General features: G+C 36.4%; 1 protein-coding gene across 1 annotated transcript in view; it reads left to right on the top strand.

Moving 5' to 3' along the window:
- Positions 1-16,828, top strand: part of SRBD1 (S1 RNA binding domain 1) — a gene marked incomplete at its 5' end in the record, with an annotated part of 116,522 nt that overhangs the window by 44,830 nt on the left and 54,864 nt on the right. The window contains one exon of the mRNA XM_010024912.1: positions 5,164-5,255. Coding sequence (XP_010023214.1) covers positions 5,164-5,255 — 92 coding nt within the window. The remainder of the gene's footprint in view (positions 1-5,163; positions 5,256-16,828) is intronic.

Consider the following 16,828-nt stretch of genomic DNA (forward strand, 5'->3'; position numbering starts at 1 on the left):
GTTGGCTGTATTCATCACTTCTCCAGCAGAAGGAACTGTGCTGTGAGCAGTGTGTAGGGACTGGAGGGCTCATGTACCTAAACGTGAGATCTTGGGAATGGCTGGTAACTGCCCATTGATCTCAAGAAACATGCAGCTTGCCATCAGTAATGATGCGGAGCTGGAGGGAATGTCAAAGTTGCTTCTGCCATAGCTACCTCATAGCTCTCAACCATTTTTGGTTTTAGGCTCTTTGAGAGCTAATTGTGCCCAGTGGATTTCTTATTCATAAAATAACCCAATCTCTTTTGAGTCTTAATTAAGGCTTAATTAAATCTTCCGTGGTCCTCCTCAGTTTGTTTTCACTCACTAAATCTATCAACATCATTAAAGCTTGTATCATTCCAATCAAGCTTCTAAACGTAACATTCTTCTCTATCAAATATTTTGTTATTTTCTTTCATTTTATTTTTCTGTCCTTTAATTCTTAAGCCACTTCTTTTAGTAAGTAGCACTGAATAATGTTTTTGACTCTTTTCATCTTCTCTCTTTGACCCTTCTGTACTTCTTTCCTTTGTGGGAGCCTCTAGCTTTTTCTGCCGTTAGCTTATGAAGGATATATTTATCAGTTAATATGTAAAAAGCTGGTTTAGGGAAGTTAAACACAATTACTAAATTTTGATTAAGAAAGGAATTATATTTTAGCAGACCATCATTTTATGAGCAAATATGAAAATGTGGGTCCTTTGAGGTTGATATACCCCTTTGCTTTTAGAGTGCCCATGATTTTCTTCCAAGTATTAACACCAGTTTCTTCTTTGTATTGGTATTGTTTCTTCAAATGTTATTTTAAAGGCTCTAAGTTGTAAATCAGGGTATTGGAGATTGTGGGAACAGTAAGTTATGTAAAGTCAGATAAAGTTACTTCTTCTCTCTATGTAGGTTATTAATCCAGTGTTGCATTTGATTGTGGGGAAATGACTTATGAAATAAAATAGTCTGAAATGTTGGTAAGGTTCATGAAAATGTCAGGAAGCTGCATCCATCATTAACCCTTCAAGCCTCTAGCCTGATACATCTTTTTCATTATACATACATGAGATTTTTGCACATTGTTTTGAAAAGGTTTTCAGTGAAAACTTACTACTTAAGAACCCTGTATGTTTTAAAAAGTGTGCCATTACGTGCAAGTACATGAAATTGTAATGTAGTTAAGCAACTGTTGGTTATCTAGTTTGTTACATATAATCTTTCTTGTTTTGCATCTTTAGTGTATGCATTTTTGTAGGTATGTAATAGTTTTGAATTTTAAAGAAAAAAGTTCATGGGGTTTTTTTGGTGGGTTGGTTTTGGTTGTGTTTTTTTTTTTTTTTTTTTTTTTTTTTTTTTTTTTTACCTTTTACAAGAAAGGCTTTTTTCCTGTAAAACTTAAGAGATTGAAAATATGAGTGTTTTGAACAGGTCTTCAAATTAACTTTTCATACCAGATACATAGTGCTTGCTTAAGCTGAGAAAGAAAGTAACTCTCTGTAGTAAATTTTAAAGGCTCCTTACAGTATTCAGAATGCAGCTGGCATGGTCTTTAGCATAAAGCTGAGGGTCCAGCAGGTGGTGCTGGTGGAATACAGTTAATGTTGATTTAATGCTACATGAAGTGTCTTAACAAATGTGAATGAGACTGGTGCAGTATACGAAAAGTTACTTTCTATGCAACAAGCCTGTTTGTACAATTAAAAAGAGAAAACTGAAATCTTGTGTAGTGGCTTTGTGGTTTAGGCATTTTAATTTTAAGTTAGATATAGATTCTGAGGAAAAAAAGGTCTAGCTGTTGGATTGCGGATGTGGGAAGCAGACTATATGGAGGCATAGTCCCAGATTTTTTACCTGCTTTTTTTGTTAATTCAGAGAGCAGTTTATGAAACTTGTCCATTCATGTACTATAAGCATATTATACTGTAACCACTTGCCTATTTAAATGGCAAAATAGCTTTTTAATAATGTTGGTTTTGGTCAGTGCAAGAGTCTTTCCTCTTAAGGAACGCATGAAATAAGGATCTAATTTTATGAGGGCGTGGGGGAGTCTAGTTTTCTGGTTTAATCCATTATGTAGCTTAAAAAGTCAAAGTAAAAATAAATTCTAGTTCTGAAGATATGCAGATTTTTAGATACAATTTTTACCAATTCTTATGTAGGCTTTCTTTTGAGTCTTGAAAATTGTACCTTTTAAAAAAAGGGGAGGGGTTAGAGAACAGTGTGACTGCAGTAGTTTGGAATAAATTTCTGTTGCCTGCTATTTGAGCAGGTTTGGTATTGTCTTAATGTACCCTGACATAAAATATGTATATTCCTTGAAATCATGATGTAGAGCATTTTACCTCAAAGTAGCTTAAATCATCCTATATAACATCCTCTTTTAAAGAGATTTATTATAATTTGGAAAACACTTGGGTCTTGTCTCCTGTCTAGTCCAGGAGCAAAATCCAGAACAACTGCAAAGAAAAATTCCCAAGCCTACTTTGCTTGCAATCTTAGTGTTTGTGAGCAAGCTAAATGTTTTAGCTTTCTATGTGCCAGTGTCACATTAGTAACCTCCTCACTGTAGCTAAAACCAAACTAAATAAAGCCACATGACAGCCACTGAAGTTTGCTTGACTATGGTTGAACAAACCAGGGGATGGTTTCTTTGGAGTTCATGGCCCTACACATTTACTCCGGGTAACAAATTTGTTTAACGTCTGGGTTTTACTGGTTTAGGCGCAGCGGTATGGGGTTCTGCATGAGCAGAAATTCTTCTCCAAGTCTGCTACACCAGATACTTCATAGAATAACTGCACACACACACAAAACCATCTCAGAGTGGATGTCAAATATCCAGTGTATGCTGTTTCTGAAAGTGCTTTTTGTATCTTGTTTTCCTGCTTGAGATAACTTTTTACTTGGCTTCACCCTCCTTCTGCTCGCCCCAGTGTATGAATGTTCTTGCACTTGAGGAAAGGAAATGTGCTCTCTTCAAATATTTCTTTCTCCCATCCTGAGTTTATTTTTATTTACTCATTTTAGCAAGGAGGTTTTGTATTACCTATGTTAAAATTTGGCATGATTCAGTTACTACTGTAGAACAGTAGTGTTACTGCAGTCCCCTCGCTTCTGAAAATTGTCAGCATAGCATTAATGAGAATCAATAAACTCTCAAGTGTGTTAAAATCCCCATCCAGGACACTTTGTTTTTTCACAGCATAAAATACAGGGAGGGATCAAGCAATAAGCTCTGTGCAGTGATATAGCTAATAGTACAACATCGTAAAAATGTGTGCAAAACACTGATTTTCTTTTTTTTATTTAAGTGTAATATCAATGTATTTGATTGAAAAACTGCACAAGAGGTAACTTTTTGGATCTGTTTTAATACAAAGATTGAAGAGACATTAGTGAAAACCTGTTAGAGGTATGTGTTAATGTGTGTGGTTTTTCTGGAAGCAAAACCTAAAAAGGGAGCCCTTGCCAGATGCTGCCTTTATAAGGTGTGAACAGGTTAAGAAATACTCTGCATTGTTCTTTAAACTAGCTATTAATCAGAAAAATCAGTTTGATGAGGCTTCTGTCAAGATTTTCATTTTCAAGCAGTAAGGTTTTTGTGATGTGGCCATATTTCTGAACTCTGTTATGGGACTGTTTCTTTATGTCATTTATAATAATGGAATGCCCATAAGGCTGAATCTTTTTAAAAGACCATGTAAATAGTTTCATTTTCACTTGCCCCATTCAGCTGGTCTGAGCAATTTTTTGCTCTGTTAAACCAGTTGTTTGAATGGGTCTGGAGTTACAATAATACAAAAGAGAACAGGATTTTATTCTGTGTATTTATCGAAAGATTTGGTTGGTCTGTAATACTGAAAGGTTCTTTTGAGTTCTGAGTAACTATAAAATCTGACTTGTGTACTGCACTCTACCAAATTCCAGTTGGGGGGAGGAATCTGTAAAAACAAAAGTAAGAAATTCTTACCTTTTATGTTTGCATTTTATACTTTTTACTGTTAACGTGCTTGAACATTGAATAGAAACGTGTTTTATCTCTGAGCTATTTATTCTCCAGCTTTTCCTAAAGGGAAGGGCTTCTAGGTATCAGTTTTTAATTCAAAAATTCAACCTACTGAATATTCTTAAAAGGTAAATTTATAGTCTAATTTTAAAACAATATAAAGCAAAGTTATAATTTTTATTGAAAGGTCTGGTTCTTAAGGAGGGAAACCACAACCCTTATGGCAAAGATAGTTATTCTAAGAGTGGAATAGTAAAAGTAAAAATAGTTCAGAAACTGATAGTATGCCTCTCCATTGCAGTAGCTCTACGATGCTTTAATTATTAACCTGAAATTCAAGTTCTCTTGAAGTTACTTGAAGAAATATACTGTTGATTCAGTGGTGTCAAAATTTCACAGCTGAAAATAAACGTACACTGTGAACACTCGATTGCCGTTTTCTCTTGAGTGGAACTAGAGCACTCAAGGGCTTTTTAATTGTGTTGTGATTTGAATTGGAGTTTATCATCATTACTGAATGAGTTTGAGGTGTGTGGTAGATACATGAACTGTAGCTTAAGTTACCGAAGACATGCAGTCTGTGTTTTTCTTTGAGGACGGTAGTGAGAGCAGGAAGAATACGATCTTAAGTGCCACTGAGAAGCAAGCTGCAGCTCTCTGTAACAGGTCAGGGTTTTTCTGAGTATCTTAGCCAGCTAACTTTAGACAATGTGTGTGCTCACTCATGTCTTGGATTCTGGTAATAGTTTAACTGATGTTAGACTTTTGAAATTGTCAGGTGGGATTTTGGTTTGCTTACAGAAGCTAGTTTGCCTATTTACTTCTGGTAATACTTGTTCCTTGTGTTCATTTTCTCCGTTGTCAGATTACTACAGGGCCTGATATCACACACAGTGTGTATTTATAATAAGGTCAGAATTGCAAAAGAATGGATCTTGCAGGTCAGGGGGTGTGTGGTTTAGTTTAAATGGATGTATTTTTCTTTGTACTGTCTTTCTTTTGTAAGTATTAAGTTGACTGAGAATATTTTTAAAACATGAGGCTTTAAAAAAACCACCTAAGTATCCAGTTAAGTCACTTGCTAAGTCTTTCAGTCATGTTTTTCAGTTGTGTGGTATTTTAATTATTTACTGTTTCGTTTTCAGCATTGTCAGTGAAGCAGGAGCATCTATCTACAGCGTCAGTCCAGAAGCGTCCAAGGAAATGCCAGACCTGGACCCTAACCTGCGAAGTGCAGGTATGAAGTATATTTCATTTTCTCTCTATTTCAACATACAGCTCAAGTCTCAGTTCTCAGACTGCATTGTTTATAATATTAAGTATAATAATAGTCAAAAGTATAAAAAGTGAAGGGTTTGGATGTTTTGTTTCTAAACTAATTCTTCTATCATTTCACATTTGAAGTCCTAGGTATGCAAATCGATGATATCTTCTGAGGCCTGTAATGTAGAAGTCCTTGTGGGTGTGTTCCTGCAGCAGGCTGGTACAGGAGAATTTATGGGGATTAATATTAATGATGAATTGCATAAACTTTCATAGTTGGACAGGTCCATACCCACAAGAGCTAGACCTTCCCTCTCTTCTCTTGTCCTTGTATGTACACAAACATCTCCAACAATAATTAAGCACTTCAAGGGCTGGAAAAAAAGGTAAGAATAGAACACGTAATTTAAAGGTGTGCATTCATTGTGATCACTTTGAACTCTTTAATGTAGCTGAATATAGTCCTCAAGAAATACTATTGAGTTTTCTTTCTTTTAATTACCTACTTCAGCATAAATGTTACTGAGGTATAATACAGCCCAAGTTCTTAGAAATGTACAAGTGTTGTCACTGTTATAATTTTCAGTGTTTGGTTAAAGAACAGTCTTTAAAGATCAAATTCCTAGCAGTTTCACTAGCATCCAGATTCTACTCATGAGTTTGGTTTATTGGGAAACAGCTGTAAAGTAAGGTCTGAGGTTATTTTTTGATTACTTACTTTGTGTATTTTTTATTTGCATGTCTTTTTGTATCTCTTTACCTCAGATTTTATTTTCTTCATTTTCCTGCAATTTGCTGTCATACACAATCAAATATGGCATATTTGTAAATAGTCGTATAAATCTTTTCCAGTCAGAATTATACTGTTCTTAATTTTAATGTTACTCTAGGAGGCTACCAGTCTGGAAATTCTTAGGAAGGTGTAGAAGTAGATCAGCAGAAAACAAATTTGAACTTTGGTGGTATTTGGGGGTGAAACTTTCTAGAATTCCCCATGTTCCCCTTTCCTTTTATTTCCAAGAAGGGGAAAAAGGGATTTATGTTAACTCTGTTTCAAGTGAATGTTTTTACAGGAATATTCTTTAAATGTCTGTATTAGCCCTTCCTTTTACAGGACAGGCCTCCAGCTTTTTTTTCCTTGACTCTTTCCTCCCTGCCTGTGAATGTTCCCTTGTGATTATTTCTTACCTGGGCCACGGAGGTTTTGAACATGCCATGGTATGGCCAGAGCAAATATTAGGCATGTGATGTTTCCATATTTGTGACACATGCCACTAATCTTCCCTTGGGCCAGCATTTTTTATGTTGCTGATACATTAACTGTGGGTTTAGAGTTGATGTAAATGAACAAAAAAACATTGAAAAGGAGGAAACCTAATTATGAACAATATACTTTTCCAGATGTACATGATTTTCCTTTTTTTCTGAAGTTAATTTTTGAACATTTCAACCACTTTTATTTAGTGTTGTACATCAAATACAGTAAATGAAAATCAAATTTGTAATACATGACCAATTTCAGTATTAATTATCTAGAGTTCATAATTTCTCCTTTATTGCTAGGAATTGCTTCAGGCATAACTTAAGCGCTGTTTGCATCTGGTTGGAAAAGCATCAGCAATTTTAATGTGCCGTAGCAGTACCATAGCATGGATAGAAATTGAAAAAGGGTAAGATAGAAAGTGAAAAATAATAGCTTAGTTCCATGGATGTTGGCTGTTCTGGAACTGACAGCTTGAAGTATATTTATTAAAGTGGAGGCTTTCTGGAAGTTTTAGACTTTCTTCTTGACGTCTTCTAGTGTCAATTTGTAATTAGCTGCACTAAAGCTGTGGACATTTTTTTTTAAATCTGAATATAAAAATGTGACATAACATTAGAAGGAAACATTAACTGATGTTTGAGGGGGTTTGCAAACTTTCTTCTTGACTAGCTTTTACTTTTGTACCATGGATTTTCTTTTAATTTGCAGCAAACAGAAATGTGACATGGTGCAAAGCTGACTTGCTTTTTATTTTAATTGTTGTGTTACATCGTGTCAGGTTCTGTGCTTACATGACAGCATTTAGTACATTAAAGGAAGATGACAGCTGCATGATGAAGTGTGACATTTATAGTTAAAATAAAAGGTACAACTGACGTGAGATATCTGTGATCTTAACGCAGTTTGCCACTTTAACATTTTTCTCAACACAGGCTTTGCAGACGGGTTTGGGGTTTTTTGAATTACGCAGGTAGGCCTATGTTTGTTCATTAGGTATGTAAATGTAAACTATTAAATAATGAATATTAAATGAGAGCTTACTTTCACATCTTGTGGTGTAATCTCTGTCATATTTGCAGTGCTGTTTAGCAACTGTTGGTAGTAAGCTTTCACTTGATACAAAGAAATAGAAGTTACCAATCCTGGTAAAAATATTAGTTTATTAATTTCTTCTTGTCTAAGTGTTGTATACAGGGAGAAAATCAGCAACTTTTAGCATTTTTTTGGGGATGCTAATTAAAGATATTAAGGCAAGAACTCAACTAGTTAATATTTTTTTTTTTCCCTTTGAACTGTCTTTTAAAGGTCATAGATGACATGGGTTTGTAATAAATGATTGAGAAAGATCTCATTATAAACTAATGGTGTATGTATAAACTATAGTGGAAATAGTTTATGGTCATATAGTATACGTGTAGTCGTCTATACAGCACTTTTAGCCAAAATTGCACTTGGGGGGTAGGGAGGGAAAAGCTCATTTATAATTCACTGCTATCTACAGTGCAGAAATTGCAATAAGGTCTCTTCAACTTCAGAAATGTCCTTCAGAGATGGCTGCCTTCTTTTTGGCACTAGGCAGTAACAGATTCTCATATGAATTCTTTACATTGATACAGGTTGTTTAAAAATTTCATAGCACCAAATCTGGATATTTCACAAAAGTGTAGAAGCTTCTGTACAGCCACTCCAGTTCCTATATACTCTTGTGGACTCAACTAAGTAGACAGTAAAGAACGTGATGAAACCTAGTTACTTGAGTGAGAAGGTGTACATACCCTTCTGACAGTCATTGTAGGATTAATGAGCAGAACAGCTATTTCTCAGCATCACAAAATTAGGAGATAAGAGGCTTTATAGGCCAGAGCAGTAAAAGGATTTCCTACTTGATAGGCTGAGGAAGTTCAGCTGCAGCAGATTAGGAGGATTCTGCCTAGAGAACAAGCCACTGGAGTTCAGTAACAAGGGTTTTGGGATGAACTTGTGATAGGGTTTCAGCCTGACAGAAGGGAATGCAAATGTTCCTTGAGTTCTCCTTACCAAGAGCTGTGTTGAAGGACAAGCTGAAGATACAGGGTGGGAATATTTGTAGGGGAGAATGGACTCCCTATAAAGAGTGCTTAGCAAGCCAGAAAGATCGATCATCTTTGTGAAGCTTATGAAGATGTGCTTACTCAAGGCTTTGTGAGTGCCTGCTCTAGGGTTAGTGGAATGGTAATGAGGGAGTTGTGAGGCTGGATGGGTGACTGCAGTTCTGTTTCTGCCCTGGTGTGTGTCCTCTGGCCACCCTCTTAGAGCAGAATTCAAATGTTTAATTTGGTGGAGTTTTCTTTAAGCTATCGAATTCATACTTACTTGGCTGGCCTGTTTTGTTTTGGTGATTTGTGTTTTGTTTAGGGTTTTTGTTTGGGGGTTTATTCTATTTTTTCTTTTCTTTTTTCCCTAACATTTCATATTTAACCTCTGATTGGCTTTTATTCATGGCGACTTCAAGTAGGAGTTTTTCACGATAACTCATCCGTTAAGATCATCTGGATTAGTTTGTGGTCTCTGTGGTTGAGACTTGCTTCTGCCTTTTTTTTTAATGGAAGGCCTGGATGCAAGTTTCCCTTCAAAGATGCTGTAAGTAAGAGTTCACTGAGCACAGCACTTTGCCTTGCAAGTTTACCAGTAATTCTCCTTGTCATTAGTTGTCTTTCATTATCAGAGCAGTTGAGAAGACTGTATTGATGTAATATTCTTTGCATGGGTAAAAGAAAAAAGCTAAACTCAGTGGTGACAGGCATTCCTCCTTTAAACTGATGGACTCTGTGACTGTCAGTGTTGACTTGGTGACTTGGTTTTGATTGCTGTCACTGGGGCTGTGAACTCTGGAATTAAATGGTTTTCCAAAGGTTGATATCTTATTCGTTGTACCTCCACCCTGTCCTGTATAGTTTTGCCCAAGAGTTTATTTTGTTGTGCTGAACCTGTATTCCTGATGAATATTAGGCTTCTAGGGTGAGAAATAAAATGAGTCTGTGCAGGTGCTGGTGTGTAGACACTGCCGCACTTTCTGTTTTTTCTCTCAAGATAATGCTTTTCCACTTCTGCAGTTGTTGCAAATGCATGCTGGCTTGAACAAGGTTAGCTAAGCTAAATCGGAAGGCTGTGGTGGGATAGGTAAAGCGTATAGAAAGTATAAGCACATGTGACTCATGCAGAAGGACTAACACAGAAATATGGATTTTATGTACTTCCTGGATGCCTGGAAACTTGCTAAGGCATGGTCAGCTAATGGTGGTTTAGTTGTTGTCCTTAGTACAAGGAGAATAAAGGATACACTAATTGTTTGGCATGTACTCACATCAGATTTTTTTAGTTCTGCTGCTTCTCCACCTTTTGAAGTGGATACCATGATGAAGTGAATGTCACTTAATAACTCCAAGAACCAGAGGAAACTGCTGAATTTGGCGTGATGGTGGAGAACTACGATGAGGCAGTAGTCATGCTGGGATTTTACCCTGGTTTCAATATACGCTCAAGTTATATTAAATGAGAAATGCCTTCATTTCATTAAATTGATAAATTACCTTTCATTTTGAGATGACTGCTCTAACAAATAAGCAATCTCTCTTCTTTCACTATTTAAAAAGATAAATAATGTGCTTCAGTGAACTGATTTATAAAAATGCAGACAAACTTGAATATGTAGAATTCTTTAAACACACGCTAAGGTGGGCAAGGGGGTTATGTCTTTTCAGACATCACATTTGTGTAATTACTTGTTCAAGGACATCTCTCGCTAAGCCTCTCCAATTTATTTCCACACCTTAATGCAATCGTAAGTGTCTGTTTTTTAATTTGCAATTCTGTGTTCAGCTGCTGAAGCAAGAGTAACATACTTGGCCTTGTCTAATGCAGCACCTCCAAGAAATGCTCATTTTCCTCTCAGACATGAAAGGCCTGGGATCCTCTGACAAGACCTCATACTTGTGTTGCCCTGTTAAGGAAGCAACAAATGTAGATAAAATATTCCTTAAAGTTACTTTTTTGCAAAGATTTGGAATACTAAATGGACAAGCACGTGTGTTGTGTTGCATGCACAGGTATTATTCAGTATAGAAACTGTGTTGCTTCTGAAGGGTGATTTCTGAGGATAAAGAAGAATTCGAAAGAGCAAAAGGTCACACAGCGCAGCTTGCCTTAGCATTGTCAAATCCCATCTGCTTGTCTCCTCTCCACAGGGCAGAATGCATTGGATTATTGTACACTTAAAGCTCAGCACACCACTTGCACTTTTCCTTGCAAAAGAAAGCTGTATAGGCTTTGGGGGCTTGGTAGGACTTTGAGACTGTCATGCTGCAGGGTTTTATTCTTGAGGGTACTGTTAGAGACATACAGTTCAGAGCTGTCATGCTGGTCAGCAAGTAGAAGGTAGAGACAAGAAAAAATGTAATTTCTTTTGACTTTATCTTAAGGAAAGTAAACCAATTGGATGATTAGATGTGTGGGACATAGTGCCTTGATGTCTACTTGAGCTAATTTCTTCATCTTCCTAAAAGAGCGCTATTCCCCCTTGGCTACTGGGGAGAGAAGGTCATTTTTCAAAAACTTTATTGGACAGAAGTCCTATGGTTAAACCATTCGCACTGCTTTCTAAGTAGAAACTTTCTTCTACAGCTAATCTTAGAGGATTGGTGCAAGTTCCACCATAAGTTTTCAGAAAGAGAAGAAAGGAAAGCAAGCACAGAATTCTTACACATTAAAACACTTTGCCAGCCCATTTGGTAGGGTTCTGTGCAATTACAGCAGTACAAAATGCACTTAGTATTCCATCTTTCATCTGCTGCATTCTGTAGCATTTGAGAATGAGTTTAATTATACTGTTGGAAGGGAAAAGATGCAGTGGTTAGAAACAAAATGGATGAACAGCAGTAACAGGTAAAGAGGGGCTTGTTCCTTCTCTCCCTGTAGGACCCAGTTCCTACTAATGAGCAGAAGCTCATCTCAAGGTTTGGGCTAGGCTCTACTATTCTGCTTAAACAGAATTAATAGGGAATCTATGGATACCTTAAAAAAAACAGTCCCTAAGTGCAGATAGCCTGAAAATGACTGGGACTCCCACAGCTTTGCATGGACATATGTGCCTGCATCAGGATTTTGAGAGAGAAAAATAGGCTTGAATTTCCCAAAACCAGTGGCACAATCTGAATGAGTTGTTGCACAGGCGTTAGAGATGTTTGTAATCTTCACTTTCTTGTTGTTCTAGACAAGAATCTAACATTTTCTGATCTGTGCAAACTTTATAGCATGCGTGAGAAGTGGTATATAATTATTAACATCCTGCTCATCAACACTATTTCTTTTGAAGCTGTGGAGTGTAGTAGTAGGCTGGAGTAGAGGATCTTTTGAATCTGCAAGATCAAGACTAGTTTAGATTCTCTTAGTTTTCTGCCTTGTTACAGAATTAAAACAGAAGATTATGTTCAGCCAGGAGAAAACTCTTCTGCCTGGCTCTTTTGAATCAGTATTTTCACTATACTGAGAGTAGTGTGCATCTGTCTTAACTGATCATTATTCTCTGTGCACCTGTGTGTGATTACACTTCACATGCTTTGTGGAAAGATGTGGCATTCACTTTGCCTTCCTTTCATATACCTGCTTCTTATATCCCAGATGTATCTGAGTTCAGCAGATGGACTTGCCTTTTATTTACAGAGCATCGTTTTCTACACTTCTGAACAAACTGAAAACACCCCACCGGTTCTGTCTAAAACCAATCTCCAGAAGCAGAGCACTAGTCCCTGCTCTGATAAAGCCAGTTTCCCTTAGCATAAAAGAATTATGAAAACAATTTTCTTCCCTCCCTCTGGATGTAACTGTGCTTTTGTGTGTCTGTGTATTTTCCTTAGAAGGTTTGGTTGCTTCTTTGAAGCGTGGAGTCAGAGGAGAAAAAGAGTACAAGGATGCTCTTCAACTCAAGGAGTTCTGGTTTGCTTTTAATATAGCAGTATACATTACTCACCAAAGCTGCTTTTCCTACTATAGGCATAAGAAAGGACATTCTGGTCATTTGTAAGAAGTTAATTTCTGATGTTGGTATAAATGAATAACCCTTGTAAGTACAGAACTTCAAGTAATTTTTTATATTTAGTAGCATCAGTAATCAATGGCATAGTGATGGAGTTAAAATCAGTACCAGTGGTCTGACTGTGAAAAACATACTGGTGATGTCTATCTTTTAGGCTGAACAGATGGGGAAAGATTTTATTTATTTTGTCCACCTGAATTTATACCATCTTCTACTCATTTTTGAGACAGTAAAATCACATCAGGCTTCAATTAAATGATTACATGTCTCCCATCTCATCTGGGATAAAAGCCCCTGCTACTATCCTGTGATACAGAAATTACTAATACTTATAAAAATGGTTTTGAGAGTGTTTCCAAGAAAAAAAGTGACTTAAAAAACCTGCATTGTAATGTTCACTTGTCAGTTTTTTCTTTAAATGTATTTCTTAGTTCCTTTTTGTATTCCAGCCATCTCTTTTAAAGATTTTGTAGTAATGAATTGTCATTATTTCATTAATCTTATGCAAATAACAGATTATCAGTTTTATGGAGTTAAAAGTAAACTAAAATGTAACCTTTTTAAAACAAAAACCTGCTCACTTGCCACAGAAGAATTTTGGATGAAATGCAGCTGTTGAGCAGTTGCTTAAAATAAATTGCATACTTTAAACCCACCAAGAAGATATATGAGGATTCAAAACTCTGTCACAAATCCTGACCTACTGAGAAAGAATGCTTAATGAAAAGACTACTGTACGTTTCACTGTATCCTTTGCAAGGAGGGTGAAATTCAGGTCAACAGGATAGAAAGCTTCCAGGACTCAGGAAACCTGAACAATCGATCACTGAGTAAACATTATTGTAGATACTTATGGAGAGTAATTGATCCTGAACACAATAATAGGCTTTATAAAAAGGTTTAAGTAAGTTGTAATGTTTCCATATCTAGCCTGGTATGATATATTAATAGTAATTACATATGAATTTGTGAATCTCTGACTACCTTAATATATTTTTTTTTTTTTTTTTATTTCATTGACATCAAAATTTCAATCCAGGCTTTTAAGGTGCAAAGGGTGATTTTAAAGTAGGAGGCGGATGAGTTACTTTGATGCTATAGCAGCATGTCTCAGCAAGAACGAAATACTGAGGGTTTATAATAAAAATACAGGATGTTGTCATTTATGACAAAATTGAGGTTGAACTAATCATAGCCTAATAGTTTGTGGTTGCCATATAGTTATTTGTAAAACTATCCACTGCCTTCACATCTGGAAGCTTCACGTTGTTTCAAAACACAAACGAATGCTCCCATTCATATGAAGTGGCTAAACTGTCAGTTATTGGCTGGCACATATTTTTATCCTTATATAAAGACCAGAGTGTTTAAAGGAAGGAATGCCATTGTCTAGGACTTCTGGCCAAAAATATTTTTCTGCTTGCAGTGGCAAGCAGCATCTGAATGCCACTGTACCTGAAAGAAATTGAAATATTTGTTTCCTTTTTTCACCCATAATTGTTCCTGGTAGTCTCTCACACTGCATTTGGCAGAACTTCGTATGTTCATTTTCACTCCTTCGCTATCTACAACGGGAACATTTTAATATGTGGTTGTCTGAACACAGAAGTTGGCAGGCTGCCCCTGAATCAGGCACAATACTTGAAACTATTAATAAGAAAATCAGTTATGTAACTGACAAGATTTCTAGCTGCCTTTGCACGCTAAAGAGTGTGCATGTCTGATTTGGGCCATGGTGATGTTTTAGATTTATTACCTTACTGAAGGGAGGCAGGTAGCCTAATTAAGGAGTTAGCACTAATTCTGGGGTTTTTTTAGGGCTGGCAGCTGACATGAGCCTTGTATATGTACCATCTAGAGAAATAATTGGAAGCATGCTATACTGGTTTTGCCCCTCACTGTTGAGAGTGGGCAGTTTTCTCCATCTTTTGTCTGAAAAGATTTAGCCTGAAAACTATTATCAGTGTTGCAGAGTGGAAACTCTCTCCTTTTTAACCCCTGTGAAAAATGATATCACTTGCAGTAGAAAGTACTAGTAAAAACAAAGTTGTGTGACATGTATGTGTGAGGAAAATAGTTTTAAATTTGTCAGTTTGGAATTAAGAGAGATTTGATCTTTTTAAGACAGGAGTAGCCAGATAATTAAATATGTTTGCAAGTTCATGAGGGCACATCTGCTCATTAGCCATTATGAAACAAAATGTTTTAATATAATTCCTTACTTTTTATGAAGATCAGACACTGAGACTGATGTGAGTTGTGCAAGTAACTCTTATGGAGGCTTTTTGCCCACCAGGCTGTCATTGCACTTCATCGCTGACAGGCAAACATACTTAACTATCTGGTGGGTTTGTCTTGTCAAATAACCAAAGTATGGAGTGAATTGAGACCACCAAACAGTTAAATCACCTTTCTTACAAAATGGCAGAAACTGTCCAACTGACAAGACAGGATTTCAGTAAATATGCTTTTGTAACATTCTTTATTTCTCATTGCATTTGGAGGCAAAGTTCATCTACATTAAAGTCAGAGGACCACCTAGGCCATCCTGTTACCCTGAGCTTTAAAATTTTACATGGATTTACTGCATGGCAGCACAATATGTTACTGTCTTTCCCAGTATTACAATGATGTTTTCTTTTTAATTGACAACTTGAAGCTTTGCATCTATCCAGTGTGGAATTCTTGTGATTTTTCTAAGAGGGTCATGTCATCCTGATCTTAATACCTTGTTTCATATTGAGTAGAGTGGGTTTGGTGGGTTTTTTTCGTATTTTATGTAGGCTATCATATTTTAAGAATGACATCTCAAGCATTTCATATTTGGCCCTGCTGATTATTTTTGAGAAATCTGTTTTTCTGTCTTTGCCCCGCATGCCATCGTATAATTGATTTTCTATTTGTTTGAGCAAAGGTGAAGCAAATGTGTTACCTGTTTCATTGTCAGTCTTCTAAAAATGCATGTTTTCTAGCCATTCCTGAAATGTACTCTAAACATATAAACAAATAGTTTTAGGCAATACCTGTATCAGTGTAAAATAGTTTAATATTAAAAAAAAAACTCTTCTGAAATGTGTTGATTTAATTTCTAAGGGGAAAATGTAAGACCATCAGGTTTTACTATCTCTGGCCCATGGTAGCAGACCTTGCACTTCTGCAGAGCCCTCTTAGTACAAGCAGAGTAATATTCTGCTTGTATTTTAAGATTCCAGCCACATGGATCAAATTGCCAGAGCAGAGCCTCGTTGCCCCTTGAAAAAGATGTACCTATTGCAGTGTGCTAGTACTGTAACAAAGAAAAAGTGGTTTTGCCTGGACGAGAGAAAGAAATGTTGATCTTGGCTGAATTTGTGCCTGAGAGAATGTGGACAACTTTTGCTTTTTCCCTATTGTGCTCTCTTTATTTTGAATTTTAAAAGTTCTGGAGTAAAATTGCAGCTTTAATGGGAATTCTGCACATCAGCTTTGCTGCTGGTATTGGCTGCGAGAGCCACATCCCTTAAATCGTGTAATGGACTGTTAGTTGATCTTCGTGTTTTGATATTGTAACTATTAGGCCTGATCCAGAAAAGCACTTAAATGTCTATATAACGTTATGCATGTGAATAGTTTTGCTGGTTCTGCTGGGAAAACCGACATGCATCTGTGCTGAAGTGCTTTGCTGGATCAGATCCTACGCCTCCACTGGAAGCCTCCTAGGGATATGACGGCATTGACAACCTAGCTATTATGACGAGAAGAGTCTAAATTTTACTTTTTAATTGAAGGTTCCCAAGAGAAGGTTATGCTTGGAAAATTCCTGTATCAAACTATCTGTGTAGTTGCCTATTTTTAAAAGATGTAATGAAAGGAGATGTGGACAGTGAGAGATATTTGCTTTCAGCTTACCTAAGATGTAACTTTTGAAATGTGTTTTGCCATTAAGTGGAACCTAAAGAAACTGAATTTAAGAAAGCTTGCTGAAAGACAAGTATAGAACCTATACATAAACATAAAAGCATACATTGTTTTACACGTCTTCTGGTTTGGTTCAATACTACTTTCATTGGTGTTCTGTTCCATTTTTGTTTGTAAAGTACGGGGTGATAGGTACCACTAGTATTTCAAGGTAATTAATATGAATTACTGTTACAGGAAAACATTTCTGCAGTAAGCTATACTCATGTAACTGATAACTAGTGTACTTACACTGGTTAGCCTTTTGTGATTTTTT

Source organism: Nestor notabilis, unplaced genomic scaffold (assembly GCF_000696875.1).
Source record: "Nestor notabilis isolate BGI_N333 unplaced genomic scaffold, ASM69687v1 scaffold7762, whole genome shotgun sequence".
Taxonomy (NCBI): domain Eukaryota; kingdom Metazoa; phylum Chordata; class Aves; order Psittaciformes; family Psittacidae; genus Nestor; species Nestor notabilis.